At 38.9% G+C, this 12,142-nt stretch overlaps 1 protein-coding gene across 1 annotated transcript in view; it reads left to right on the forward strand.

The window, feature by feature from the left end:
* The window catches only part of diaph2 (diaphanous-related formin 2), a 357,023-nt gene that overhangs the window by 101,951 nt on the left and 242,930 nt on the right, over positions 1–12,142 (forward strand). The window contains exons 7-10 of the mRNA XM_013908245.1: positions 7,908–7,982; positions 8,079–8,148; positions 8,893–9,029; positions 11,848–11,956. Of these exons, the coding sequence (XP_013763699.1) occupies positions 7,908–7,982; positions 8,079–8,148; positions 8,893–9,029; positions 11,848–11,956 (391 nt within the window). The remainder of the gene's footprint in view (positions 1–7,907; positions 7,983–8,078; positions 8,149–8,892; positions 9,030–11,847; positions 11,957–12,142) is intronic.

Below are 12,142 nucleotides of genomic sequence, written 5' to 3' on the forward strand. Positions count from 1 at the left end.
TATCCTCGATAGTCTTTTGTAAGCTTAATCAGACTTCTTGTCAATTTGATTTTTTTTTTTTTAAACGTAGCAGAAAAAACAGCTGTCCCTGCTTAAGTTCAGGGAGATGAGTTAGCCCGGGACATGAGACAGACTCTGAACTTTGCGGATTAAGCGTTATTTCTTTCCATCCAACTTTGTGGAATAATAGAAAAATAGCAATTTAATTCTCTGCCATGATGATCTAGTTTTATCATCTTCCTTTAGTAAAAATTTTCCAGTGTGGTCATTTTCTTGGCAGTGAGAGTCGACCACGCTCAGTCACCCTCAATGTTCTCCGAAAAGTTTACTCATCAAGGAGGAATAAAAGTGCAAATGACATAAGTGTTTAGTAGAAACCTGAAGGTAAAACGCACTGTGGCCTTCTGTTGTTTCAGAATAATTTCTTTCATTAGAGAATGCATTTTTGCTTTTTACTTTGACAATAGTACGAGCATAAATCACTTAGAACAGTCAGAGTTTTATTTGACTGTTAAATTTGGCACCGATGTTATGACACTGTCCTCTCAGTGGACGTGAGAAGGAGTGAGAAATGAGCAAGTGAACTAGTTTGTACCCTTGCGGCTGACTTCAAAGTTGATGTTTGCCCTTCTTCTTCACAGGCAATGAAAATGATTTTGGAGACATAAATGTCCTCAGTGTCTGCGTGCATTTTAAGAGTGATGCCTATTTCATTTTATGACACCATCTGTTAACCTCCAAGATAGCCATATCTGTTACAGCCCCAAAGCATGCATACATAATTCAGACATATCTGATTTGAATTTTATATTGATTTCGTTGGAAACTATTTGCTTCAGTATCGAAAATAGCTGGTAGATATAGGAAATAACTGACTATAAATCTATAATTATTGTTCTTGGTATTCGCTCTTAGTCATTATTCATAGGTTACGGTTCATGTTCTTCTTTTTGATATAATGCGATATATAAAATTGTGGCATAGTTAAGTGGAAAGTATTAAAATAAATAAATAAAACCTGTTTTATGTTTGACCTGTAAACAAACATCCAAAGAGAACTTATGTCAAATCTGTGGAAAACTCTCATAGTGACACACTTTCCTTTATGCTTATGAATAAAAGGATTTATCACTTTATGTGACCTACAAAGGCAATCCTTTCTGCCGCAGAATTTAGTAGAGCTGCAGAGCCGTCCTAATGTTTCACTAGTTGTCTGCAGATATTAAATACTGGCACAAATTCTGGTGAACATGTTCTCAAAGGTGAACACTGATACTGCAATTACATCTCCTCTAAAAGGTGGCAGCAACAAAAGCTTGAACAAAATGGCAACTTAATGACTTTGAAAATAGAATTAGATCTTCCAGGGAAGTGCTTGCCATTGCATTTCCTTCAACTTGAAAGATGAAGCTCATCTTTACAGGAGCCTGAGGAATGTGTTGATACATTGCGTCAAACCTAATGGTCCATTCTTTAATCTTCCTCAATAAACGCAGCTTTACACAATACCACGCAATTAAATTGAGAAAAAACACTGTGTCCAGCAGTGTTTTAGCAGTAATACTGGTTTCTGTATACCTTCAGGTTGCAGTGATGCTATGTTGGTGTGTAGGTATTCTTGGTGTTGTTCTGGGGATAATTAGAAATTTCAAGAGTGTTTTGCACTCCGTGGGGAGTCATTTCAAAGTATCTAGGGAGCATGGTGTGCTGTCAGCTCTCTGATGGAGACCTCCACTCTCCAACCTCACACTCCTTTCATGTTCACACACACGCACGATACTTTCAGTTCTACATTCACCTGTGTGGTACATCTTTAGTCTTTGTTAAAGCCATGTTTCAGTATCAAGCTGAGACTTGAATACCATTACAAGTGCAAAGTGCTCCCTTTGAGTACTGCACGGTTCTTGTTCCTGCGCTTCCTTGACTATGCCAGAAATTACATTTGTGGAGTGCTGACACCAGGTATATTGTCCTCAGACTGTATTACTTGGTTTTGTAGCACTATGAAATAACAGCACCGCTGCAGATGACTCTGTGGACAGTTCTTCTGCTCTAATTCAATAAAACCAATGAAAAATTGGTTGCAAGGAATATACTTTATGAAACAGTTTATTCATATGGTACACACAATCGTAACATGTTCTGTGCTGTGATGCATTATATTTAAGAGTTGCTATAGCCCAGCGGTCCCCAACCCCCGGGCCTCGGACCGGTACCGGGCCGTGAGTCGTTTGGTACCGGGCCGCGAGAGTTGAGGCTCAGGTGTGAAATATGTGGTTTTCAGGGTTTTTATCGGTTTTCAGCGTTATTTTGTTATCGTTTTTATCGTTTACTCGGTTTTCCTGGGTCTTTTCACGTGTGTTGTGAATAAATCTTTTTTTCGGTACCGGTACTAGTTTTATTTTGTTGTGTTTATCCGCGACACCTTAAAGGCCGGTCCATGAAAATATTGTCGGGCATAAACCGGTGCGTGGCGCAAAAAAGGTTGGAGACCGCTGCTATAGCCAGCCGGAGTTGGAGACCAAAGATATTATGAAGACTGCCGAGCAAAGTGGCAGCACGGATGGGAAAGGTGCATGTTAGCTGTGCTCTGAAACATCCTGCCTGCTTGCTGTTCTCTGTCAGGTTCAGCACAGGTCAATGATTTTGACTCGCTTTGTATGTATAAATGCCAGATGCTGGATGCACACAGTGTCCATAATACTTCAATATGTATTTCAATCTCTTGATAGTTCACCTTGCCCACCCCCTCCCCCAGTGCTCATCTACACTCTCCTAAATATTTAACTCAGTTCTGTGTGAAGTAAAGGTTTCTGTGGCTAAGGATCAAACAGCATTAGAAACAGGGTGTAGGAGTTTAAGAATTATTTTGCAGGATTAAAACAAATGTTTTTGTCATTGATACTTGCTGGCTACAGCCTGGTGTTGAATTAATTCATCAGTCTATCAAAGTGTGTACAAATGATGTATGACGTTTGTAGGCAAGCTAATAATGTGGCTCTGGGGATGAGAGTGCTAGTTGCTGTGTTTAACTCTATGTTGGTCCAGTAGCAATACTTTACGTCTAGACTAATGAGTCAAAACCAGAGCCAAAAGAAATGAAGCATTGATTATCACATAGTGCGTGCTAAGATCTGAGAACACTCATCGACAGTCAGCTTTGAGAACAGTCAACACAATGTGCAAGAAGACGGTTGTATTGGAGAATCTCCAAGCATCGAGGCCGGGTAGTCCCAGTCATAAGTGGTAAGTACCCACCAAAGGGAGGTAGAGTGGAAGGACAAACCACGAAATCCATCAAACTGTGATACACTGGAAAAGCAGAGACAAATGTTGCTGCTTTTAATAGTTATTTGTAGAAAGCATTTTGCTTAAAGATGTAAGGAACAGAAAGAAAATGTTCATATTTAATTTCTGTCATCTGATATGCACTGTGCTTTATAGGCATTTAGGGTGGCTTTTATATTGATCACAGTGTAATGTACCCCCATGTTTGGCATCCAAATCACTAAACAGACGCTGGTGGTGCTTGGTTTCAAGATTTATTTTTCAGGCCTATGTGTTGCATGGCACCTTGGCCCTAAGTCCCGATTCTGTAGTGGTGAATAGGTCAGTAGTCCCAAGGAGGAACAGTTGTATGCCTCAGCCCTGTAATGTAATATGAAAGATACTTTACAGACACAGAAGCTTTCAGTAACATAACCCTTCACCAAGCCCTGATAAAATAATAAATCTGGTCTATAAACTGAAATCAATACACACACAGTCTATCCAAACACAAGACCAGTGATCAGACAAACAAGGTGGGACAGTGTCTCCCTCTCGCTGCTTCTTCCAATGCTGAGTCACTTAGTGTGGCTGGTGATGTGCAAGTAATCTTCTCTTTATGTGGTAACACTTCCCTGGCGATGTACTTGTAAAACTTTATTCTCTTTTCCATGATCTTTGCTCTGAGTTTGTTTTAATAACATACAAAAGTGTAGGCTAAAAAATAAGTTGCAGCATATCTTTCCATCTAAATACTATTAATTTGTAAAGGAATCACTCTTTTTTTAGTATGAAATATAGTAAATATAATAACAGAAACAATTTTACACTTCAAACAAGCTGCAGAACCAAATATAAGAGGCATAGACATTGGTTGCATGCATATAACATATGTAACCCGTGACATTAGTACATGTTATAACATAACTGCTCTTTTTACTGCAGTGCTGAGAAAAATCTACAATCTAGTTGAGACTTTATGGACCTGAAATCTTCATTGAACAAACATCTTGTTAGTAAAATGTAGTTCATTCTGAACTCTTGTTTGTTAGATAAGCTGTGAGAATTTCACTGCATACATTTTCTCGCAGTTAACATAACTGCAACATAATTGCATCAAGCTAGCAGAGCCCCTCCCCTTCAAAAGAAAAAAACAAAAAAACCCCACAAAATATAAAATAAGAAATTGCTTCCCTAAGACCAACCATGAATTTTTCATTTTGCCTGGGGAATATACATGATTGCAGAAAGTAACACAATTTGGTGGCACTTAACTAGAGGATTATAGCCATCAATATTAGATGAACAAGTTCTCCCCCAAGTTAATGAAATTTTTAGATGTATTCCCACATTAGGAGAAGAAAGTGATAAGGAAAGGATCTCATCTCATGTTGTTTCTGCGTTAAGGTACTTTACATTTGACCAAACAAGAGCCTATGGCCACATCTGCAGCACACGTTTTGTTGCTCTGCTTACTAACTATGGAAGTATTTTGTATTTAAAAAACAACAACGTGGATCTGTTACAGAGGCTGGCATCATTGTTATTACTTTATTATTACCGCACCATAGTGGGGAAAAGTAGGGTTATTTGTTTTAGTTGCTGTAATAGTATGCTGTCCATTCAGGTAAGTTCTCTGATGAACAGAAAGGGGGCATTTCATAGCCTGAGGACAAACACTCTAAAAGTACCATCTCTCATTTTCTTAGTGGTAACTTTGGGGACATTTGGAAGGCAACCTGTAGAGGACCTAAGGGTATACGTGAGGGGACAGAAAATGATAGACAGTCTGGGATGTAGGGAGGACTGAAAAACATTTAGTGCCTTAGAAACCTTTAGGGGACTGCATTATGTTGCAACCTTCAGCAAGACGCACATTTTTGATGAAAAATTTAGGGCACAGACAATCGCAGTTTCTCTTCTTTTCTGCCTATTCTGATTCAGTCCAGCAGTCATACAGAAAGGCAAACATGCAGCAAACTTCTCTTGCTTATTTTACAAGTTGAATTCTCCTTTAATTAGTACAGCTTGTCTGCTAAAAGAATGCATTTGTAAATCTCATAGTAAGGCTAGTTTTCTCCCATAAAGCTGTTTTTGAATTTGTTTGGTTTTTCGTGATGATACGTCACGAAAGTGCACCAAATTACACGAGAACTAGAAGGACATTAAAAGCTTATCCAAAGAAGAGTTTTGAATGTTCTTCAAGAAGCCTCAAAAACTATTTAAAGAAATCACAAGAAAGCTTACAGACCGTGCTGAAGAATAAAGATGTCCACATCAACTAATGACTTTCAAACTTATCAGAATTGTCCAAACTCTGCTGTCCCTGAGTTTATATGTTTGTTTGCTGCACTTATTCTCAATTTGACAGCAAGATATAAAGAAATGCAGAGCATTAGAAGCTAATTTGCACTATGAACTGTGCTGCAGGTGCTCTTCGCCTCAGTATCTGCTCTGTAACTTCATGCAGTTGATGTGATTTGCAATAATATCTATAGCTTAAATTCACTGAACTTTTCTGAGTGACCTTGTGAGTGACAAATGGCAGACTACATGGCTAGGTGCTTGATTTTATTCACCTGTAGCAATAGGAGTGAAACACTTAGGATTAAGACATGCGTCCTGGTATCTTTGTCCATGTAGTGCATTTAACAGGAGGCTCCCTTTTTCCTCTTTTTCGTAAAACACGACTATAAACCTGACGATGTTCCTATCCAAGCATTTTTTTCATCAAAAATGAAGTTTTATCTTCCTTTTGAATTACCCTTTAATAAACGACAATTTATATATTTACTGAAGGGGGTTTATGATTTGCATTTCAAACTGAAAAAAAAGCAAAGAGAGAACGAACACTATCAAAGCAAACAAAACACTCAGTCTCATAGTTTAATTGGAATTATAGTTGCACCCTTCGAAAGTACAGAAGTGGCATAACCCTTTCAACAAGCACATTGTCTAGATTGTGAGCACGGAGTGTTAATTTGTAAATTAATAGGTAAAAAAAAATCAGCCACTATAAATAACAGTAGCATTGCTAAAATGTACTTAACGTGTAAACACACACTCCTTTGAAGGTGGAAGGAATCATGCTCTGCAGACAGCAAAACAGAGTCGTCATACTACACATTTACACCTTGTTTACTGTGATAACGAACATGATTGCAAAGCATGAAATTGTAATTATGTAAAAACCTCCTTATGGCAGAGGACATAGTATTTTTTTTGTTTTTGTCTGCAGTGTTCTCGGAGATGTCTCATAGCGTCCTACAATCCCATATTACAGTTACACTGTGTAATGAACAAATTTCTGTTCACAAATATTGGTCCAATTTCCTGCTCTCCGAAGACTGACATTAGCATCATTACTAAGGAGCATAAACAAAGACTGTGGACTTAGTGAATTGTGATTCTTGAGCCATGTCGCCTCCTTTCCCTCCGCGTTGTCGCAGCCTTTCATTAACTTCTACCTCCTCTGTATCACATATACATACAGCTTCATTGTTATTCTGCAGTAAACTGAGCCAATTTGGTCTTTCTTTTCTTTTATGGCTTCCAGCATGTGCAAAGTACATGCTGGAAAAAAACATTCAAATTGGAAGGCTCTTGGTAAACAGACATTTTAAAGACATTTCTAAACTTGTTTACTGTTTAATGTGTTTTGTTTTTATTAAGAAAACAGATCATCATTACATACCACAGTAAATATTAATAACTTATAAACTGGCGCTGCTTGTCTGGTAATGAAATGTGAGTAATGGTAGGTAGGGTTTGTTGTGCGTGCTAATTTAGTCACAGATCAAAGAAATACCTCACCTCAACTTTGCTAGTTGCCTTAGGCTAATGCATCTCATCCCTAATTGAGGGTCTCTTCCGACTCACTGAGTCAATACAAATGGCTTTAATACTGAAACCATTATTATTTCAAATCATTGTCAAAAAGGTGGGATAAATCGTTGACTTATGCCCCGTTAATGTCATAAAATTGCCCCATATATTTTACATTATTGACAGTTGGAGGCCCAAAAACAAGTAATGCTAATGATATAATCTCGCTGTGACCACACAGTCCCTCCCAGCCTCCTCCTGCTTCTCTCTTCCGCTGGCTTAGACAAACGGGCTCATCTGCACTGGATCATTTGCTGTCTCCTGATACGCTGAGGTTTATAGCCAGTTATCTCCCGCGATCCATTATCGATTACAATGTTATCTTCTTGCATTGCTTAATCTTTTGGCACAGTAACGTTGTAGCTCAGAGGGGGGGTGGTGCTGGATACAAACTGCTTGGCAATGGGAACACTAGTTAAGATGGATGGGTGTTCATTTGCTTGTAAATGGGTATAGTTTAAATGTAAACTGATTCAGACTGTATTCAGTGTCAGAGAGAGGGCAGGAGGGTTTTTGATTTGCAGCACTTTCTGTTAGGAATTAAAAATCACTGCAACAGTCAATTTATCGAGTTAAGTGTTAAACCTCTGATATTACTCTGAGTGACTCATTTCCTCTGAGGTTAATGCAATATTGTTGTTTGTGCTTGCTTCTTTCTGTGAATCAGCGTGGCTGACAGCAAACCAGCATGGCAATAACAATTTAGAACGAGTATCGTGTGACCAGTTTTTTTTGTCTATGTGTTTTATTTACAGTTGGGTTAATAACTTTGGCCATGAGGGTCTCGGACTTCTTCTGGAGGCACTGGAAAAGCTGCTGGACAAGAAACAGTGAGTCACCTCATATATTTGTTGTTGAGTTTTTGCACAATGTGCTTTTCATTCAATCACAATACGTAAAATCTGTCTTTTTTTTCTTTCTTTCAGGCAAGAGCCCATTGATAAACGCAACCAGCATAAACTTATCCAGTGTTTGAAGGCTTTCATGAACAATAAGGTCTGTATGATTCAACAGACATAAGGCCATCCACACAACTGATCACCCACATAAAAATCTCTTTTCGTGTCGGTATGAAGTGATATTGCTCTGACGCAAACGGAAAAATCTAAGCGAGTACACAGGCCTGAAATGTTCACCAGCTGAACAGTGAATTTATTTTACAAAAAAATAAAAAGCACGAGAGAGCAAACTCTTAGCTCACTTACATTAAACATTTTATAAAAATCTCAAGAGGCCAAGATTCCAAACCTTATTTGAATCTGAACTCCGACAAGCCTGGGATAATGGGAGCGTAAAGCTAATTTTACCATTTCAAGCCCACAGTCTCAGATCTTTTAATTATCCTTTTTTGGGTAGTCTGGCTCATTTCTCAAAAGTGGCACACATTTCAAGGATAGATGAACTGTTGATATTGCTTCTCTTAGAGTTAATCCCCACATGTGGTCATCTCTACCCATTCTTTCAGTTGTGGGGAGACTACAAGGTACATGAGACTATAAGTATTTGTCCCTATAGTCCTGTCCTGAATTGAATTAATTCATCATCCTCTCTATTTTCTCCCTCGGCCTCGTTGTCCCTCCTTATAAGAAAATTAAGGCTAACTATAACTTACGTAGATTGGAGATTTTTTTTCAGTTTTTTACTTGAAGTGAAAGTTCTCTATGAATGCTAATGTTCTCATTAATTTATACCCAGTGGACTTTTTTCTATATCCTCTCCTGTCTTCTTTTGTGCCCGTAGTATGGACTGCAAAGGATCTTGGGAGATGAGCGGAGTTTGTCGTTGTTGGCTCGAGCGATTGACCCCAAACAGACCAGCATGATGACAGAGATTGTCAAAATCCTCTCCGCTTGCTGCATCATCGGAGAGGAAAACATGTAAGTTCCATTCAGAGACATCACGTTCACATGCGTAGGTAGTCTATCAAAGTCCAACCACCCATGTCTGCAGACACAATAAGTTTCGTCTCAGTGCGTTAATTTGGGAGCTTTGGTTTTTTGCAGGTTTAAAGATTTTAAATAAGGTTGAATTTGAATAAAATTCTTATTTGTGGTCTTTACTTTGGGTCATGTGGATGAATTGACCTTTGAAGTTGCTACCGTACTTTTGCCTATCCTATCTCCTATGGGGATTTTAAGTGTTGATAGGATCACATATTTCTCAGGTTTTCTATATATTTTTCAATGAATTGCAGCTGATATAGAAATAAATGATTGACTGATGGAAAAACAAAGAAAAACAATGAAAGACATGACCCATCACTGCTTTGTGTATACAAATCCCTGTTTCTGAAATAGAGGGAAGAGTGCAGGACATCCCTATAATATTACTGTCGCTTCAATCTTCTCTCGCTGGGTGGCATGTAGTCATACAGAGATTGCACCCCATGCTTATGTGTTTACCCGCTATGAGTTGCCACTGCATTTACAGGTGACCTTAGTCGGTGTAGAAATCTCTTGGATCACATGCTCAGATGATGCAGTTTAGTCTGTTTAATGTGGTGAACTTCTCAGTGTAGCTTGCTGCAGACACAACCAGGCTGACAGCGTATAAATTGGATTTAGGGGAGTGTTTTTTATTGTTTCCCAGAGGGCCAGACTAGAATAACAATGGCACTTCAAAGTCAGTCTGTATGCAGTGCTGGAAACAAACAAACCCACAAATTCTGTTGGAGAAGCAGAGTTCAGGAATGTGTCTGCTATCTCTGACAACTCAGATAGGCCTCAGTTATGAAAGCATATGTTTTTGTTTTTAATCCAGGTCATTTTTTCTTTTTTCTTAATTTTTTTTGTTTCGATTTTTTGCCCTGTATCAGCTTCTAAAGATGCCACTTAAACATGTGTTTGCTATAATGTAATTGTCAGACAAGAAATAATTATAACTATATGTACTGTTTGTAATAAAAAAGAACATTTTTACTTCTATAAATAGCAAATACAAATAGATGTGAGACATTTTGTTTTGTCATGAAAGGTGAGGCATGGGTCAGAACACTAAGACAATAATGACTACTCTCCCATTTTTCTAGTAAACAGTCCTCCTGAGCCAGGATGTGCAAACCTGGACACTTTAGGGATTGGGGGGGCACTGTTAATGAATCCTACCATCATTAATTCTAGTAATTAGAGTAACAAGGGATTGCATTTGGGTCTTTACATTGTCAAGGCTAGAATGAGTAGCAGAGCTGCCCTCTATATTAGCAGGTTATCACTATTAGCAGTACTGGGGTACTGAGTTTCACATAGTCAAAATACAGACAATCAGTCACAATTAGTTTGACTGAACATTTTAGCAATGCACATCATTCCCAGAGCGAGCTTGATTTTATATAATAATGATTTTTCAGATAGATCCATGTTCTCTTCAGTCCCTTCTTTACACAGAGACTGCATGCATACGCACACATACACAACTACTATTTTAAGCAGATACTGGCTATATAGATAGGACAGACCTCCCTCTCTCTGTCTGTCTCATCCGTGTCAGTCAAAGCATTCAAGAAAATGTTGAAGTAAACATGAAGATCGTCGCCGTGATCACAGCCCTGCATTAAAATGCCCGTATCTTGTAGAAATGACAGCCAAAAGAGCTGAGGTGTCACTTTTTTAGCTCAGAAACTTCCTCCTCAACCGACATTGTGACGCTGGCTCATGTTCAACACCCACTTTAGCTGACAGCATCAAAAGGGAACACAGCGAGTTAAGCAGATCTATCTTGCCTGTTTTGAAGCGTCGTCTGAACTGGCTTTAAAGTTATTCAGTATGCAGCTCCCCGCGTTTGTCTGACTTTGTAACCTCTATCACAAAGAATCATCCTTCTATTTATCTGTTTGTCAGGCTCAGTCTGCACATACAGTCTCGTCGGTCAAGCACATGGTCTTCCTCACTCACAGATTTCCTTCTGGTTATTCCAAATTAAGAAAAGTCAAAATTGCAAGTTTATTTGGCACATGTGTGTACATACATAAACATGCATTCATTTGGTATAGTGTGACTGTTTACTTACAATGCTAATACTATAGCATTTATTCCCTGACTTCCATGACAGTAGGCTGAGCTCTGCATGCCATGGCAACGATGGCTCTGCAGTGACAGGGGCCACTCGCTGCCAATTATTGGGTACACATGTTGTGAATAACTCTTCATGTAACCGCTCATAAGACATGAATTTACTCTTATTGCAGCCCTGTTTGTGTGGGTGTGGTTGTGTGCAGCTTAATTTATTCAGAATTTAGAGGCTGAATAACAACACTCTATTTAGTTGAGCTGCCTTGAGCCTTTGCAAGTGCTCTGATTTGCTTACCTTCTCAATAGGTGTATTTGAGTGTTTGAGCACTAGTCTGGCTCTCCCTGCAATAATTTGGACCCCATCTCGTTCAGCCAAATACACGATTCCACAGCTGCTTTGACGACTAAACACATTTGCAGGAAAACCCTGTTTTTGTCTGCCATCGCCTTAGTAACAGTTAAAATTGGACACTGCAACAATAAAGGACTAAATTGTATACAAAGGGATTGAAAGCGGTAGAATTTGTCAGATTGACCAAAGATGGGCTGAGTAAATGTTCATGCCAACACACAAGGGAAAATAAGATACATGATGCCTGAGGTGAAAACTGTGAGTAAATGTCCTGGTAGCGATGTGATAAAAGTGTTTGTTGACTTTTGTGTTTGCCCGTTCTCTGTTTTCTACCAGCTTGGATAAGATTCTGGCTGCTATGACAATTGCTGCAGAAAGGAACAATAAAGAGAGATTTGCTCCAATTGTGGAAGGACTGGAGAACCATGAGGCCCAGCAGCTCCAGGTTACACACAAGTCCACTCACATAAGCATTCACACACACAGCATGCATTCATCATTCCCCTTTTATTACCTTTGGTGGATAAAAGTGACCTTCGTGTTTTAATGGTAACTACAATAACCAGAACACTGTTGTTCTGTAACACGCTGCACTAGGTTTGCATTCGTGCTTCCAAACTTAGTAGTTACA

Source organism: Pundamilia nyererei, unplaced genomic scaffold (assembly GCF_000239375.1).
Source record: "Pundamilia nyererei isolate P.nyererei 1_Seehausen unplaced genomic scaffold, PunNye1.0 scaffold00008, whole genome shotgun sequence".
NCBI classification, from domain to species: Eukaryota; Metazoa; Chordata; class Actinopteri; order Cichliformes; family Cichlidae; genus Pundamilia; species Pundamilia nyererei.